Source organism: Anas acuta, chromosome 7 (assembly GCF_963932015.1).
Source record: "Anas acuta chromosome 7, bAnaAcu1.1, whole genome shotgun sequence".
Lineage (NCBI taxonomy): Eukaryota > Metazoa > Chordata > Aves > Anseriformes > Anatidae > Anas > Anas acuta.
The window spans coordinates 22423264-22443224 of record NC_088985.1 but is presented as its reverse complement, the minus strand read 5'-3'; the positions used below and the strand labels follow the sequence as shown (position 1 = coordinate 22443224).

At 35.3% G+C, this 19961-nt stretch overlaps 1 protein-coding gene and 1 long non-coding RNA gene across 16 annotated transcripts in view; one reads left to right on the top strand and one right to left on the bottom strand.

Annotated features, from left to right (window-relative positions):
- CPEB3 (cytoplasmic polyadenylation element binding protein 3) overlaps nt 1-19961 on the bottom strand; it is a 92391-nt gene that overhangs the window by 62109 nt on the left and 10321 nt on the right. For 9 of the 15 annotated variants that reach the window (XM_068688100.1, XM_068688103.1, XM_068688102.1 and 6 more), the window contains exon 3: nt 540-699. In XM_068688100.1, the coding sequence (XP_068544201.1) occupies nt 540-699 (160 nt within the window). Of the gene's footprint in view, nt 1-539; nt 700-18812; nt 19242-19961 lie in introns of those variants that run through there. The other 6 variants (XM_068688096.1, XM_068688107.1, XM_068688104.1 and 3 more) reach the window with 3 other exon arrangements.
- On the top strand, nt 15536-18840 carry LOC137859244 (uncharacterized). Its single transcript, XR_011098207.1, has 3 exons — nt 15536-15979; nt 16735-16831; nt 18697-18840. It is a non-coding gene; the product is annotated as an uncharacterized lncRNA (long non-coding RNA).

Below are 19961 nucleotides of genomic sequence, written 5' to 3'. Positions count from 1 at the left end.
AGTTTAATCTCCAATGCTCCACCTGGTAGAACAAATACAGTTCAGTAGCATAAATAGTCCAACTTTCCTAGCACTTAAGAACACCTAACAGTTGTTGGCTCCCTTTGAAAACATGAAACCCAAATCAAGAAATACATTTAAAAACAAGCCTTAAACAACTGTAGAGAGTAAGTTTGATAGTATGGCACTTTTAGAACCCTGTGTATTAGCTGATGATCCATAAACACTAGTAATATTAACTTTGCACAAGACTTTCAACATAACGATTGGACTCCAGTTGCACTGCATATTTTCTGAATTGAACAGTGCAAAAAGTTTCAGAATAACTAGTTTTTAGATAATACTATGATTGTGCACATATACCAAAGTGTGTACATATTTCATCTTATCTTCCAACAATAGAGGTGATTAGCTTAAGATGGGAAACAGAAGTTTTGCATAAATGACAACTCATTCATTAGCAAAAAGTTCATAGCAATACTGAAAAGCTGATTTTTGTTTAAAAACCAAGCAAGCATGGACATATGAATATTCCTAACCTGTAAAATGATTCCTCCACATTATATCAGCGAAACTCATTGGTGGGCCACTGGGAGGGTAGTGTTTACCTTTCAGAGGCTCATGATCAGTCCTTATCATATCCATTAAGGAATTTTCCAAAGAGTGCAAGTTAAAAGTGTCATAGGGCCTATTCCGGTCCTAAAAGAAAAGAAAGAAAGAAAAAAAAAGGAAAGAAAAACTGTTTTAGAATAATCATTTTCTAACACAGGCTCATTTCTTATTTTCCAAAACTCCAAAATAATGCAATTCTACTTTTCTTCTTGATAGAACTTTTTATGTTACAAAAGAGATTGGTAAACAGAAACCTATAATTGTTTAAATAATACCCCATGATTTTAACTGCTGCTTTCACCACAACAGCCAGACACTGATATTTTTCAATACTTCTCTGAAAATATACATACAAACAATAGATAAATGGAAACATTGACATTCAAATAAGTTAGAAATACAGCAATATTCATGTGTACACTGGAGAAAGGAAATTGTTTCAGAGTTCAGAGATTTTTGTTTTATAGCTTCATCTACTGCCTTGTGTTGTCACAGTGCTACCATAACACAAAGCAGAAGCAAGCAATGTTCAACAAACCAGCATGAACATTTATCCCAGTAAGTACCAAGTAATTTTTCAAATGTCAACCATGAATCTCACAGTTTTAAGGAAAGTACGGTAGAAGCCAGACAAAAGAAATCATAGGACAGGATATGCAACACTTTCAGAATAGGATGCTCAAAAACCCGACTAAAGGTTTGTTTGTATTGTTTGCAAGTCTCATTGTTACCTTGCTGCAGTTCATCTTCTGCTCTTACATAATTAGAATGAAAAAATAAAATAAAAAACACTTTTAATATGCCTATTAAAATAACCACTTTCAAAAAGTTCATGAATGATGTTACAGTGTGAACCAAAGATTCACTGATCTCTCAGATCTGGAGTGCTGTATGCAACGTGACAGCATAACAAAGTGGTCCCTTCGTTGGAGTCCACTTCAAAAAACAAAACAAAACAAAAAAAAAACAACCAACAAACAGAAAACATTAGTTTTCTTATTTTACTCACTATCATTAAAAAGTAAACCAGAAGTATGTACAAGATAACATTTTTTTCTTTGGTCTCTGTATTATGCTAAAATTAATAGAATCTCAGCTGTGCAAACTGAAACCTTCAGTATCAGGTTTATGCCATCAAAATTCCTGCAACATTTTCCGTATGCTGGTTAGAAGTTAACCTTGTTTAAAACTATAACATTCAAAATCTTTGGACCAGGAGCAGCAGTATCCATAGGCCTTCTGCAGCTGCCATACAAATGCCAACATTTGCATGATATGTAAAAAAAAAAAAATGCACTTGCTCACCTACACAAATAGATCAATATATGCACATAAACACATTGCACATGGAATAAAATTTATGCCCAGGAAATCTAAAATAGATATTGGGAAAAAAAAAAAAAAGTGTTTTTGTTTTGTTTTCTGTGTTTTTATCTAACACAATACTTCAACTCAGTGTTTGGCAACATGCAGTAGGTTAGAAAAGTTTGTTTTATGTCATATTCTTAAAAGAAATATAAAGCCAGATTGAAAAGTATCACTTAGCTGAAAAAAAAAATCCATTCTTGTAATATATTAATAATTTCATATTCTGCTCAAAATAAGAATTTCAGTCATTTGTTTATATTTGTTTCTTTTAAGTACCTTATTCCGTATTGTGATTAGGTCAGTAGCTCAAGTGTTGCAAAACTGAACTACAGCATCTTTGAGAAGAGAAAATCCAAAAGTAACTACATAGCTTATATCTTGAAAAAGTGTAAGGAAGCATATTTCAGTCAGATTAGTGCCCTCATTTGCTTTACTACACAACTGTACTACCAGAGATTATAGCTGGCTAAACCAGGGCAGATTTGTTAGGATGAAGGATCCTTCTAACCTTAAGGGGAACACAAACCTGCTATATATTTTCAAGATGAAATTACACCTACGTTGGACAGAGGAAGATCAATTTAATCAAAACACTTACCATGACCCTTCATCAAATTAAATCAAGGAAATGCAGACAACCAATTTTTCCAAGGATGTTGTAGTGCATACAAAAGTATACAGTGTACTTGCTGTAGATTTTGTAGAGTTGGTGATAAGAGTGAACAATCTAGCTCCTAAGTGAAAAAGCTACTACCATTACTCTCAGAAGAAATCTTTCATTAGAAATTTCACTTCAGTAGAAACTCATTTGTAAACAGCACATTTGAAGATTGTTTTCTAGATTCAGTAATTTCTTACAAGGAGCCTGGTGCTCCTGCACACACACACATTTCCTTGTTTCTCAGCATGAACAGGTTCTCCAGGTTTGGTGAACTGATACTGTTCTATCTCCCCGTTTTGCCATTTGCATTGTTTCATCAGACTACCGATCTGCTGCCAAGCAGTCCCAACAATGGAAACAATTCACAAAGGTTCCCAGCAGCACATGAAAATGTTGCAAGAAGGTTCTGGGACTAGAACCACAGTCAGAAAGCAAAATATCAACCACAGAATTATAAAGCAGACTAAAAAAGTTTGGAAAAGCAGTTTGAAAATCCTGCAACTATGGAAAATCTGCTGGGGCCTAAACATTACAAAGATCTAAATAAGGGACTAAATCATGGATAAAAGAGAGATCTGAAGTCTGGTCTCGGCTTTCCACCTTTAAATATTCTACCATTCATTGAAAATGTCAAACCACACAGTGTCTACAAAATGTCTCTTTATTAAAAAACAAACAGTAACTTTCCTAGAAAATATATGCAGAGTTTTGACAGTAAAATAAAACGAGATATTACAATAATCTGTTTTACCTGCCTTTCACACTCTTCTGCATATGCACTATACTAACCTTTAATTACACAACCATAATAATTTTTCAGAGGTCTCCAGACTCCATCCAATGAACATAATGAACCTCATCTAGGAATGAATCAAAACTGTGCTTTGAAGAAGTCTGTTTATCTCCAGGACTGACGCCTGTGTTGCTTACTGCAGGAGATGATTGAGGCATAACCTGTGTTGTCAGCAAATTCCAGAAGGGAAAAAGATATTCTTTAAAGTTAAGGGATACCTTAATTATGAAATAAAGATTACTTAGCAATACCTGTAAGTTCTCTGAAAGATGCAATTTACATGTATGTATATCCTATTATTTGAAATCAAAAGAACTTTTCCCCTTTGCCATACCCTGTAATAGAGTGCACTTTGTTTTGTTGCCTTTCCACTCAGAGCACGGGCATGTAAGGGCAAAGCATGCCCAGCACAACTTCAGTCCCTTATCAGTAGACACACAAACCATGCCTTTATTGGTGAAGAGGGAAAGGTAAAGGATGGGAAAAGAACATCTGACCACATGGGCTGTGAGTACCTCCATGATAGTTATAAACGATCTTTAAATAAATGATGGTCCACATGCATATGCTTACAATACAGATGCTTTCAAAGAATTTTCCTCATCTTAATTTATCAAAATCAGTTTTGGAGTTCTTCATGTAAACAGTAATAATCATCACTGCTTTACCAAACATGTTAGGACCACTTAAGGCTTCATTGGGCGCCAGGCAGCTGGAAACCGCAGACTGCAGGGGGCATTTCTCACGGTGCTGCTGTGGCTACTTGCATTCCAAAAAGCTGCATCTCCAGCACAGCAGCTGATTCCACCTTACAGGTCTCAAAGATAAATAGATAATAAATTGCATCAAATAGACACAAACAATAGGAGATCTTCAAAAGGTGGAGTAACAATAACACAAACATAAAACTCTAAAACTCTTGAGGGAGAGCACAAAGTAACATACTCCATATTGGCAGCATGAGCTAACACAGAAAGATCATGTCTTGAATTAAGCAAAATACTGACATCACTTCAAGAGTTGATACATGTCTTTGGGATGGGGGGACATGGGACAGCATGAAATAGACCCTAATACAACCTGGCTTCCTCACTACCTCTTTTAGCCTGAACATGTAGCCCAAAGGAATTGGAACTAATGAGCTGAAAAAGGAAATGACCAACATATCCCAACAGAGAACCACGGAGAATATACACTTTTGCTCCTGAAACTTTTTTCCTCTGTCTCTGCAAAGGGTTATGGCAGCAGAGACACTTGACCCTGAATTGATTAGACTACAGTCACAAAGTGGAAAGTCTTACCCCGAGAAGGCATGTCAGGAATCTGACACACGTTGCCCAATCCTAGCTACCATTCATACTCAAAATCCTTAAACGAGTATTTATGCACGTGTTGAATCCACATCAGCAGTCATCATTTGTAACATCAAATATGCATTTAGCCATGAGATGCACCCAGTCTGCCCAGGTTGTAGTAGGCAAGCAGCAAAACCTCAAGTACCTATGCTCTTCCTTGTGTTTCTGTATTTCAGCCCCTCTACTAACCAACTTCTTATTAGGCTATGTTCTGAACGACGCCTCAGTTTCAGAAGTTGATTTCTGAGTTCTACATTTTCCTGCTGCCCTAGATTTTCAAGCTGCCTGCACCAGCACATGGAACAACCCAGCACAACTGTGCTGAGCAACAAGATGGCCTCCATTCTGAACTATTCAGTGCTTCTAGGAGCACACCGGAACTGAAGTTGGGCTCAGAGAAGTCTGAGCACTTCGTACTCACCAGATTCTGGGGCATTACAAGCAGCATTTAGGTCAAAGGAAAGAGATGAGATTCTGGGGAATGGCTAAAATTCTTATGGTTTAAACAACTTAAACTTCCTATCAAGGCAAACGTCTTCACCGTCGTCACTGCTGTGTTTCATCCTTCTGTGCCTGTGCACAGCCAAGTCTGGATTTGGCTGCATAAGATTGCTAAGCATTGCCAACTAAAGCTGAAGTCAATGGAAGCACAGCTTTGAATAAATACAGTACAAAATGCCAGCCCTGTTTTAAACTGGGCTTGCTCACTCTCGCACCTGCAGGAGGGAGGTTATTACTAAGACAGGAGGAAAACAAGTTTGTCTGACTCCAGCATCCCAATCCAAAGCAGCAAGAGCAGCAAGAACAGCAAACTGCAAAAAATGTACTATGGAAGTTGGGCACAGTCTGCCATGGTCGCGCACAAGTGATTGCATATGGCAAGCTCTGAATGCTTGCCAAGCAATTGCTAGCTCCTAGCAGCTTCCCATGATGCAATCCCACTTGCACCCTCAGTAAGACTTAATATATATCCAGGTATCCCTCTCAACAGAAAGGAAATCTGAGGAATACAGTCATGTGATAAAGTAAAATGATCACTTTGCAAAAGAACCGAAAAACCTGCAAATAGCAAGTGTTACTTCCTCTGCAGCTTGGTGCTGGAAAGCTGCCAACGCCAACATGACTGACACCACAGATGCAGGAAGAAGCCACACAAGCAGAAATTTCAGTATTTTTTTCTGTATATTGGATTTCATAAAAATATAAAAATAAAACAAAACAAATAATGAAGCATAAAATATAGGTAGGAGGAAAAAATAGGGTAAATTTGTCTATGCTCACCGTGAAGAACATTACAGCAGAGCTACTAGCACTAACTCTCAATGGAATTTTATTTTAATTCCCCTTTCTTTTTTGATCTTGCCAGTTAATGTTGGGTACTGTTAAATTAAGCTGGATTTATTATGTTCTTTCTATGGAACAAAAAAGGGAATGTTTTCTTAGGTTATTAGTGTTCTTAGAATGTCCACAGAAGAAATGCACCAACTTCTCATACACTTCTCTCACCACCAGCTAGCTGTAGCATGTTTTTTATTTTGGTAGGTGTCCAGGAGTTCACTGGGCAAAAGGTGAATTTTTCTATCCTTTGAAAAAAGGAAAAAAAAAAAATCTCTAAAAAAAACTTTAAAGAAAAATTAGGAAGTTTAAAGCAAATAAAACCAACATCTAATGGTATATACATTATGGAAACACTTCTGTATCATTTGAACATTAATATTTCGGACCTCTAATTCACAACATTGAATCCCCTTGACTAGATTACATACACTTTTATAATTAACATGCAAGAATTCAGATTGAATCCAAAAGCTGCAAGAACATGTCCTACTCAGTCTTCACTAAGGAAGGTAAATGTTGCATGCAAGCTTTATCCCCCTTATAAATTCTGAGTTCTAAAATACTACAAGGAAACCAAAATCTTTCAGTGAAATGTTTGCAGTTTTCATTTCCAAATGAACCAAAAAGCACAGAAATAGGTAGAGACAGAACAGGCATTATACTGAATTACCAATATGACTGCTAATTATATTATTCATTTTAAAACTCATTTGTCTTGGCAGTTAAAATGAGATTACCCTTTTGTACAAATGCAAACTACAGGTAGAAATTTTCAGGCTTTATAGGCATAAGAATTGGCATTGCAATCACTTAAACAGAATGTCCTATCAAGTTACTAAATATTCAATATTTGCTTGCAAACTGCAAGGAAGAAAGTAATGGAATTTACCCTTCCCTCCCCTGGAGGTGGTAGCTCCAGGGTAGGCTGTCTCTGAGCAATCCACATTTTGGAATTACAGGGAACAGACCGAAATACGGCACTGCTGGGTACAAACTAAATACAGTTCTCTCTTGTTCTATATTATATTGTTCATTTCTTTAATCTTCTCAGCAGAGCCTTACTAAGCAATAACCTACTTATTGTGCTGTTTGAAGCATCCTGACCTATTCTTCCAACATGGTCTTTGATAATATGCTAATGTACTACTTACATGATCATTAGTGTTATTTCTCTACTTAAAATTCGAAGATAATATGTCATCTAGTCAAAAGCTTAAATCATGTAACCTAGTGCTCCAACTGGGAACACTGTTTATTATCAGCAAATAAAAATCTAATGCACTTAAATATTACAGACACCTCCCTTTTGCCACTAAAACAACAGCAATTAGAAAACTTGTTAAAAAAAAAAAAAAGAAAGAAAGAAAATCTACAAAAAATGTTATTATTCTTAGACCATTTATCCCTTTACACTATTGTATGGAATGATCTGCAGACATTACAGCTGTCTGAGCACTCCCTGACAGCACTGATGTTTAGTCATATTTTGTTCAATGTGATGTTGTAGATAAAAATCTGCTCATCCATCTAGTTGCTGAATGCCTCTCAAAAAGCTGATGTATTCACTTTGTATTATAGTAACTGATTCCAGTAACAATTGCTTGTAACAATTCTAAAATATAGGATTAAAGTAGTTACACCCAAGATGATCATCAATTCATAAAAATAATTAAGTGGAAAAAAAAAAAAAGCGTCAGCAGTGGGATTTAGAAGGCCATTCATTACACCCTTGAGCTATTAAAATGACATAATTTAAGAGGTTCACTGGCCTGCCGTGCAAGAGTTCAACATTGATAAGTTCCATTTGGGCTTCCACAGTTCTGTTCAGTAGAATTATCCCTGTGTCCCATAGCAAGGAAAGTCTTACATTGACCTAAGAACTCACCTTACTAGCCCCATCAGCACAAGTTAAGCACAAATCTAAAATCCCAACATTAAAATACCACTACAGACATGCAAAGACAGCAAATGGAGAAGGGAATATTGCAAATGCTACAGCATGAAAGGGTCTGCACTGTCTGAACTTCATAATGCAAAACAGAGTAGAGATATACAGTGCAAGGAAGTCATCGTCTCAAAAAAATTTACAAAATGAGAAGTCTATTTCATGATGCTATAGGATAACAAGACAAAATAGGAGACAGAAAAACATGCAGGTAGGAACTGTCAAGCAGATATCTGAGCACCACTGCCCAGCAACTTCATTTACTTTGGCCACCACAGAAAGGGAATCTCAAGGATTTCTCTGGAACAGAAACAGTCATTTTTTTTTTGACATGGGATATAATGCCAAAATGTGTTGTTGTTGTTTTTTAAATAAAAATTACTGAAATGATTAAGCCTTATGGCCAACAAATATTATTTCTCACCTAAAGCCACTGTGCTTTTAAAAGCAGTGTGACTAAAATAATATCTAATTGGCATATTTCAAGCCAGGTCTGTTGTGTTCAGAAAATAGTGACTCCTGAGCAAAACAACTTGTAGGTGCCAGAACTCCAGCTAGATATTTCAACCAAAAAGGAATAAGATATTTCATCTGTTCATCCCAAACAAGTTCGTCACCTCCTGGTTTAGAGAACTACCCTTAGAGAAGACAGTAATTTTTCCATTCCAATGCCAATATAGTCCTTTAGTTCCGAAAGGAAAAAAATGGAAAAAAAAAAAAAAAAGAAAATAGGAAAGTACAGTGGGAATGGCTGTTCAGTAAGAAAAGAAAAGTGAGGTCATTTACTGAGAGATCTAAAACAGACCACAAACACTCTCAATGAAAAACATCTCCCAGAGAAGACAAGAAGGTGACCTTCTCAGTGTGATGTCACTTTGCATCCAGCAGGACTTCAAAAAAAATTAAATTTAACCTATTAGCTGTCATATACTTTTAATTACCAAAACCATTCATGTAAACTGTCCATATCCTGACTTTATATTATTACAGCATGATTAATATGCATGACAAATTGTGGCACAAGTATTAAAAATCTACTTTAAAAAAGAGACACACACAAATATACAGCCTGCCACCTTCTTCCTACACCTTCTTGCTAACAGACACTGAAAATAGTTTTGTTTTGTTTTTTTAATTATTATTTTTAATGATAATTCTCACAAAAACTGAGAAAATACAGGAATAAGAAAAACTTTCGCGTTAGAGGAGCTGAAACTGATTTAGTACAGGGGAAATAGAGTGCTCCAGACAGGGTAAACATTTTCAGATAGAAGTCATCAGATTTGCAACAGATTTTTCCTTGTTTGTACAACATAATAAGAACTGACAGGCACCTTAAGAGATTTTGTTACAAAAAAAAAAATCAGGATGTTCAGCTACATAAGCATGTGTGGGGAAACTTTAACAAGTTCAGCATTAATAACTTGGACAACAAATGTCTAGGAAAAAGTCTAGCAAGACAGATAAAGAATTAAATAAATAGAATCAGGAGAAGTCAGGAGCAATTAACGTGTGCTCCCTAATCAGTCTTCACATACAAAGGCAGGAATCAAATTGACAAGGGCAGAATACAAGACAAAGCAGTATCATCCAGTCCAATTATAGATATCAGTGTGAATGTGAATACTGTTATCAAAAGGAACCTGAGTTGGTAATGCAGTTGGCAGGATGACTAAAGCAAGAATGTGACTAAATCACAGGCAAGAATGTGGGTAGTGTGTATATCTGACTGGTAAAATAAAAATGAAATGCAATGACTAGAGCAGGATATGAAAATATACAAGACAAACATTGTTTCTAGTTTTTATAATTGAAATTCAAGGATATATTTAAGAAAGAAAAAGTAAAGATAGCGTAGCATCACGTAATAATCATGCAATGTCCTGCAGAACATGAAACCTGGTTCTTCAAAGAGTACAATACAGCTGATCCAGCAAGGGCTTCAATATGGCACTTCGTAAAGTGCTACAAGCAAAAGTAAAAATATAAATGGCCAAAAAAAAAAAAAAGTGGTTAATAGTGCAATTGAGATAAGAAAGAAAATTTTAAAAAAGGAAAAAGAGAGAGAGCAGAAATCACCTGAAGTTACTAATGGAGTTTCGTAAAAACAAATCTTGAAACCAAATTTATCAATAAAGGTGGTATTACATAGGAATACACTAATGATATTTGCAACCTATCAATATACAGGAGACCAGCTTATCATACAGAAAGAACTGAATGAATTTGAAGAACTGCTGCAAAGAAGGATGATATTTAATATTAGTAAGTAAAAGGTCATGAGCTCAAAGACTCATCTTCACTATAAACTGGAACCTCAGCAACCAGAAAGGACACAGAAAGGAGAAAGATAAGAGTTTGTTAATTGTCCTGAAATTTACTAAACAACAAGCATCAATGTAACTGAAAAGCCAAACAAAATTCCAGGCTCTATAAAAAAGGGTACTTCTAGTAGGTATGGATGCCTTTTGCATCTTTCCACATCTGCATTCAAAAAGTAAGATATTTTCACTGTATTCCCTCTTTTACATTATTCCTATTCATCTACATGTCCAACTGAGCTGCGTTTTAAAACCAATTCCAGTTCAAGCTTATATTAAGACAAGGTAAAATACTAACAGAACATTCTCTAAAAGCTGAACCCTTCCAAAAACAGTGTAAAATCTGCTGCAATCCATTTTCAAGTAGTTTTAAATGGAGCACAGGAAGTCACTTACTTCTCCCTTGCCTAACACGAAAGAAGTTGTTATATAAGTAATCTTCCATTTCTACTTCGTGAAACCATGTCAGAGGAGCGTGTTCCTGTTTAGACAAGGCATAAGAGACTGTCTACAGAAGCTTAGATCAAAACATTACTTTTTAGCTCTGCTGACAATTACGGTCAATTTTATTTCGTAAACAACACAGTACAGCGTCATTTAGTAGCAGCCAAAAGCAGCAGTAATCACCAAGCTGCTGAAATGCAAAACCCAGCCTAATGGCTGCAAGGTTTCATTTGCTGAAATTCTCACGTACAGAGAGCAAATAGGTACTTTGTCATCTTGGATACCATACACAGAAACACTGCAACTTCACTTTCATTTTGCATTATAAAAATCCTACTTTTTCTCATCCCTGACTTTTGTTTGCTCCATCCTTTTGTTCTGCTTCAGTCTTCATACTGCAGTTATCCACTGCCTAAAGCTTTGAGTTTTAAGAAAAGCCCTTTCTGTTACTATGTTTCACTGTTTTGAATTATTATTATTTTTAAATGACACAGAAATAAATAAACAAGCCTAGAACAAATACACAAATATGAGAATAACTTAAAGTGATGAAAAACTAGACTGTTATATTGATTGTAAATTTAAAACTAAGAGGTATCTTTATAAATACTTTAAAGAAAATCTCAAAACCATGAAGTATACCATAAACATTTGACAGACTTGGTTATTATAATTATTAATGTTTACTAAGCACATCAATAGCTGATATTGTTTGGTTACATGTCATCTGTTAATGTACTGAACCCTAATAATTAGTTCATACATTAATCATTTATTAACCCTTTACAAATGTGCGGTTACTCTACAGGTCACGGAGCGAACGGCAATAATACTAGCTACCCACAGGTTAATTCATTAACGCATTTAACAAATCTCCTTGACAAAGTAAAATACTGCATTAAAGGATCTGCCTAAAAAGCTCTGTTTTCAGTGGAGAACGCTTCCTTGTCAGACCACAGGGAACACAGTAGTTAGTACATTAGACTTACAGTTTCTGAAGTATGATCTTTTGATTGCTGTAAGGCCATATAACAGCTCACGGTTATCACATGCTGCTAATTCTCTACCATATTTCCAGCTGCTTAACACATGATAAACTTTTTAAAGCTTAGATTTCTGCCTTTTACATTGTAGGCATCCGCCTAATAAACTAAGTAGAGGTAAGGTCACCTGGACCTGGACTACCTGGACTACTACCATAACATACAAACAAGAACTACTCACAGCAATTCAAGCAGAGCTTGTCATACTTGCATGAGATAGAAAATATTACTGAACATGCAAAAAACATGTTACCTGAACTGAAGTACCATACTTACTTATAAAAATAAGGGTTATATTTTCCAGATATTTTTTCTCAATTTAACACTGCCTTCTTAATACTTAATTGAATGGTCTGGAAGGATTTATTATTAATTTTTGATTTTTAGATCAACAGGAAAGAGAAAAAAATTAATTCACAAGAAATAGAAAAGGTCGATAGAAAAGAGAAAAGGCATGACTGGGTGTTCACAGTCATGATAATGGAAGGCAAGCTTGAAAAAATGGAGGCAATCTAGCATTTAGTAGAACTTGCAATGCACTGTTCTGAGATACTGTAAGTTAACAGAGCAATTTTGTTCATTTCTGTTCCTAAGTTTATTTTTACTATGTGTGTTTATAAACTAAACTAAATGGTAGAGATGATGTAGAGTACTGATGTTATAGTTATGATGTAAACGTTATTCCTCAAAACCAAGTCAGACACACTAGGTTGTCCTTTTTAAAACTCACAAGGTAGAAATTATGTAATCATTCAAGGCAAAATGGCAACTTCTTCCTTTTATATTTTTCCCATGCTAACAGCTACCAAACAGCAGCAGTAAGAGCTTAAAATGTTTCCACTGCTTCAAAGATAACAAAGTAGCAACTTAGGAGGAATTATGAAGTTTCAATTAATCCAAAATATTATTTTATCATTCAAGTCTTTTAAAATGAAATGTTTGTTACATTTAATTTTTCACAACTCTCATAAGAAGCCATAATTCCAGACTGCCTTTAGGAAGCAAATCTTACTTGCAAAAAAGGCTTTACCACTCTGAGAACACAAACAAGCTTCAGCAGATGAGTAATTCAGAAATATATTACATTATATACAGTACCACTTTCTAAAACTGAATGACATTTCTCATTAAAAGGTCAGCTTTAAGTTGCTCACACTGTTGCCAAAAATAACTTTTTAGGGCGTCTTTTTAAGACCAGCATATCTCACAATAATTCTTCCATGTAGGAAGGGTAAACTTCACCAGAACATCCACTTACAATTATGACATAGAAGAAAATTATATTAAAGAGAAAATGACCATGTTAGACAAATAATGTGTTTCTAACTTTGCAAAAATACTGTTTTCTTATGTCAGAAATGCTTTTATGTCAATCCACGTGAAAATCCATCCCAAGTCACACATTCTGGAAACTGGGTGAGGGGACGGGAAAAGAAAATCTATTCAGCACATTCAAACTAAGTGTGTGTTACAGAAATTTAACCAAATGATAATTTAGAATTTTCATCTAATATTTCTGACAACTCTGTCTTACTTAGTCTGTTTAAGCCTATTTAAAACCCCTTATGCCATTAAGTTCCCACACAGAGCAAGTGAACATGATTCACCTTATGACTACAGAAGTTTATTGGGCCTTGCCCTGTAGCTTTAAGCTTTGACATACAAAAAGCAAAATAGAGAAGGCCAACTCAGATGAGAAGCCTCAGTTAAAAAAGGGATCAAAAAGCAGGAACAGAAAGAAGTAGAAGGGAAGTTTGAAAGGAATGGAGTTGAGCAGTTCAAGGCTGGATGAAACAAGAAAAAGGGGTTAGGCCCACAAAAATCACACTACATCCAAAACCTTGGCAGGAATCCCAAATGTCAAATGTCTCTGAAACCCATTGACAATATGTGCTCTATACACATTACTTTCATTAACTCTGTTAATCCAAGAACAATCTGTGGTGTTGATCAAAAGATTGCAACTTGGCTGATGAATCATATGAATGTCATCATCATAAAATGCAAGACAATCTGTGGTTTTGCTTAAACATTTGACTTAAGCTCTAGGAAATATAAAAGAGCTCTGAATTTTACAAAGCCGTACAAAGAGATAGCAAGTGCAGAAGCAAGATTGTTAGCGCAATTTAAGTTGTACCATTCTGCATGAATAAACCATAGCTAAGTGTATGATCCATTTTTTTTTTTCCCCAACACAACCCGTTTCAGCCAGTGTCCAGAATAAACCTTTGCAGTGATGTTTTTGAGTAATTAAAGTTTGTTTATCTATGAAAGCTCTGTGTTGTTTCATGCAGAATTTGGAAGATGTGCAGAGAACAACACAGGCGATTGAAAGAAGCCAAAAGTGGGTCTCATTTGAGGAAATTACATATTTTCCTTCTTTTCTCTGATGAAGAGTTTTTAATTCCTGAATAATTGCCCGGTAACTAGACCTGTTCACATGTGATAATTTATTTTCTTCACTTTCTGGTGCCTATTCTGAGATTCACACAAGCAGCAAAGGCAGTCAATGGATGTTCTACATTGAATAAAAAGCTATGTATGCTAAATATTTCAGAAGAAAAAGCTTTTTAGTGTTCTCAAATTGAACACTGAGAAGGAAATGATTTCTCCAAACACTTGTACATTTAGAGAAGAAGGAGTGGTATAATTCCTGCTAACTCTAACGTGACAAGACAAATCAGTATCTATCACAATCTGTACAGTGCTTCTCTTCTGTAAGATCTTTGAATAATGGACAATTTTATGTCTGGGATGATTCTGAAAGGCATGCAATAAAAACAAAGTCATGTTGAATAATGAGAAAAAGGAAGGTATCAGTTGGCTGTGTTTTACAAATAATACTGTGAACTTAATAGAAAAAATAGAATCATATAATTAAAGTTTATGAAAAAGCAAATGAAAATGATGACCAAGTTTGAAGATACACAGGCAAAGTTTCCGCAGCATTTCGCCACCTACATTTTTAAAAAGTCTAAAATTTACAAGTAATAAAAGAGGTTACAAATAAAGACCTATTTCTATAAACAAAACCAGCACTTTCATCTAATTACTTTAAAACACCTGTTTATCATTGGTATGTACATGCTTTTAAGCAGTTATTAGAAATGCTTCTGCTCTTTGCGTAAATTTCTGCAAAATGAAACAAAAAAAAAATGAAATAAAGAAGAAATAACTAAAAACCACGGTACCTTAAACCTAGTTACAAAATGTATGAAATGTTAGAATAGCCTAAGAGACAAAGAGTCTAAACATTGCTCTGACACACCTGTTAGGCAATAAGAACAGTGAACTATTACATTTCAACTTGCATAACCACTGAAAACAGTTTGACATTAAGTATGAAAAAAGGTAGATTATGTCAATAACAACAAAACCTACTTTATTAATTCTAGGGCAGACACCATTGAATATTATTCGAATTGTTTTCTGAAGAGAATGAACTGTTTAAACATATCTGTATGCATCTGTTTATGCATGTGCATATATATTGTAAACATATTTATACACAAAATGCTAATATTAGTAGGAATGGAAAATTTGCCTAAAGCTTTGCAATACACATTGTTTATTTCTCTCATACTGTGTGTTTCACTTACTCTTATTATTGGCTAAAAGAAAAAAAAAATATTATCTCTAAGCATATGTAGACATTGAGGAAGCTTCCCTACAGAAGGGAAGTTATTAGACCACGCAGCAACAGGAGGAGTCCAAAGGGGAATTTAGCTAACCTTATGCTAAGTCAACAGGAACTAGAACATTCTGCTTCCTGCCCTTTCTGAAATTTCATTTCCATCCCACCATATTGACTGTGTAGGTTGAAACAGGAAGTAGCGAGACCTACTTGAGGCAGCATCTTGTGAAATCAAGTACCTTAGGCTTGCAATGGACTAGAAGGGGACCAGAAGTCCGATTACCTCTGAGAGAATGCAGTAAATCCTACCTACTCCTGTCATCCCCTCACTTGAAGACCACATGGAATTTCTTCATCTAGCATTTGATACCTTCTGACAGTAAAAGCATGATTTTTCAAAGACACGGAATACAAGTAAACAATCCTTCTCCTTGCCTACAGAATACGGTGCTCCATTTTCACCAGGTAATTGCAATCAACAATTACACATGAACAGCTTTTTATATTGATTTCTGGGAGCTGAGAGACAGGGAGGGGGAACTAGGGAAGAAAAGAAATACTTTTTACTTCTGAAGTCTTCTAACTGCCATTATGCTAGAGGACTTGAGCAGATCTTTCTCCTTAAATAACGTATCACATGTTGCTATTATAAAAGCAAAAGCAAAACAACATGCTTATTTTGGGAAAAAGCAGTGACGTTTATCAAGGCCTTTATTTCCTTTGGGAGTTTATGCCATAGTTTGGAATAACATCTTGATAATTTTTCTACGGCAAGTATATTTTATTTACAAACGGTATTTTCAAACTCCTAACACTATCTCAAGAGATCAGTAGGAAAAACAAAGGCCAGAGAGCCTTTGAATCTCTCTCAAAGATCACCACTGGCTAGTTCCGGTATTTTTCCCTTCAGGCTAATTTGAAAGTCTTGAAAAGCACATTAGTCTATCCAGTCCAAGTAAAACTCAGGTCTCTGTAGTTAAAAACCCTATGTAACTTCAAACTAAGCAGTGCAATCTTTTCATTTTCCCTTGCTGTGCTTCATCCAGGAAGCATTCGTGACTGATCTTAAGGAAAGGAGAGCTATTTTACCAAATGCTAAGAAATTGAAACATTCATCATCCATACAGCAAACTCATATTTTCTCCTTGAAAATCACCTAAAAGAGGGAAACACTAATTTTCCATGTCTTTCTTCCTCTTACATTCAATTCACAAGAGCAGCCTTTTGGCAGAAAAATGAAACTCTGGGAAGACAATCCAAGAAGGGAAATAGCAAAATGCTCTTCACCTTCTAACATATCTCCCTAAGGAAAGGCAGGTAATTTCTTTTCAGCAAACCTTTAAGACAAATTATTGCTTTGTTGTACTACATTACTACCATTACTGCTTTTGAGGAAGCCCTTCTCTATATGAAGTTGCTCATACCATCATCTGCATATCGAACTTGTTACCTTCGCTCTGCCTTCACAAATGTGGAATGAGGACTTATCTATGACTCAACTGTTTACTTAAAATCAATAAAATAAGTAATTAGAGCTCAAATCATCACACTTCAAATATTGAAGTGATGTCTTTATTATTCTATGTTATTGTGTCTTAATTAATTTGAAAATGCAGACATTTAAAATTCAAATATCTAAAAAACTGTAATGTTATCACAACTACTAAAGCTAGAATGTCAGGTATTAGTTATCACTTTTATACTGAAAGACTACTGAGATACCATAACATGCCTTCTCACACTTCTATATTCCAAATCAGGCTACTTTTTATGTTATATATATTTTGTGCAATAGTAACATCAGAAGCGCGTAAGGCAGCGGGATAAGGCAGGGAGTAGAAAAGCAGACTTATTTCCAGAACTGGGTCTTCTGTGTGCATTTGTTTGTTTCACATACTCACAGGCTGTCAGTACTAGAGTATCATCAGAAAAGAAACAGTAAGATTAGACTAAAATAAGAAATTATTTTCAAGATACTAGTAGTGCTACTAATATTATGTACAGTTACCTACCATACTGTCAGCACCCTAAATGTCCAATTCAGAGCAGAGAAATAGTGGTTCAAAACTAAATTTATGATAGACTTAATGCATAATATGATTTTTGGTTGAAAATAATACCTAGACTTAAACAAAATCTTTTAAAATACTGTCACCAGGGTACAGAGCATTTTAGAGTGAAAAAAAATCCTTGACTCATAAACAATGTTACAAAATTGAAGCTAATAATATATTTTAATATTTTTCCCTAAGACGTGAGGACAATTATTCTGTGTATTATTCTACTGCATGTGCACGTATATTTTATATGTACATAGGTGTGTGCATACACAATTTATTATGGATATAAATTTGCACTGGAGTGGGTAAAGCTAGGTATGAGCTAATATCACAGGCCTGAAGAACTTCAAGTGTTCAAAGAAAATATTTTCTTAAGGAGCTGTCTGTTAATCATCAGCTGTAAATCACGCTAAAATTATAAACATTACAGTGTCCATTCCCACGCTTGTCATTTCACACAGTAAACAGCTACAATGTGTTTAGTACTACACATGATGAAGTACTTGTGCCTGCTAATGTATTACTAATTAGTATATGTAAATCTAAATTTTTAAATATACATATATACAAGCACATATTTCTGCATATATCCATATATTTACAACAAACTGGCTGCATGTTTGGAATATTATTTTTATAAGGTACATAAAATTATAAGCTAACTTTAGAAATTTTATCTGGATCTAGACTAATTCCTACTGAAACCAATGGAAAACAATAACAACAAAACTTTTGCAGCCCAGTTATCTTTGATCTCTGTGCAATTAACAGGCTCTGCAAAAGAAGTCATACTAAAACTATTTTATCCACAATAAATACCACCTTTTTATTGTTAGAGAAGTATCTATCAGTAAAGCTGTCAAGCCTGACTTGATGTATGCCAGAAGCTTCAGAGCACCAAAGTGCTATGCAGCTTTTAAATCTGCAGCTTGCAATTGTGTATTTTTTTATTGTTTCTGAAGAACATTACTAGAAGAGCAGTATACCTGACAACATTTGCACAACTTCTGGCAAATCTTTCACTTATTTGTTACAGTGATATTTTTAAACTTCCATATGGTTGACTTTTGCAATTAACAACTGTCCTTCTAGCATTTAATTCCTTCTCTATCTTCTCCACAGTAAAGAAAATTTCTTATCCACACTTCCACGGATCTATTTCAAGCGCTATCAATCCTCCCAAGCCCACAAGTTGTGTCACAATATATTTGTATGGACAAAAGCCAAAAGAAATTTACCATTCACCAGCGAGAACTGAAGGAGAAGAGTTCTGGGAGCAGCTCAGAAGCACGAGATGACAATAGTTCTCTTCCAGCCCCACTGCTCTGCTGTAAAAAAGGAACTGAACCGTGGCCCTGGTTCCAGGGACAATCAGTTAATGTCAACCTCATATGCCAGAGAGGAGGATAACCTGGCATAATGGCACAACACTACTGCCTGTCACATGACAATCACAGCACAGGAACTTGGCCTGAACCACCCATAAGCCAAAGAATATTCAGAACAGATTGGCCGCGTTTCTGTATTTTCTATCTGGCCTTGTTCCATGTCTATTCCTGCGATCTCATCTCCAACCCTTACTTGTTGCAGAACACTCCATTCCATACCAATTTCTTCTTTTGCTTTCCATTCCAACTATCAGCTTTGGATCTTCAGGTGGATTTTTTTGTTGTCGTAGTGCAATCAGTTTTCCTCCATGAGCATATGAAAACAGTCCCCTTCAAAGCACGTTCAGTTGCCTCTCAGCACTGATCACGATTCAGATGCCAACCGTATTTCTACCAACTGATACTTGAAGTGTTCTCATATAATTCAGCAGAAGTATGTCAAAACCAATAAGGCAGCTGCCATGACTATAAGGTGCACTGATTCAGGAATAAGGTACTCTAATTCAGGAATGAAGACACCTAGCATTGCCTTATACACATGTTCCTTAGAGAAAGATTTTCCTTTTTTTTTTTTCCCCCTAGAACTCCATATCTTCATAACGAAATAAATATAAACCAAAACGTTTAAAAGGTCTTATAATCTCAAGGTAATAGAAAAGAATGAGTTAATACAAAGAACTTGCTAATGTGCATTAACATGTTTACTTGCATGGCAAGTTCACAGAAAGGTATTTCTGAAACAAACAATAATAAAAAAACACTTCAATTATGAAGTGTGGCAGATGTACTTGGATAAACCTGCCGGAATTTCTTGATAGTGCTGACAAGCAGAACTTAATCAATATATTGCCCAATTTCTATGAGGAAAAACAAACAAACAAACAAACGCAACAACAATCCAGGCAGCAAATATTGAACTCATGAATTTCATTTTATCAACACAGTAAACAGCACATGGAACAGTTGCCTCCTATTCGAACAGTTTCAAGGTTTCTTTGG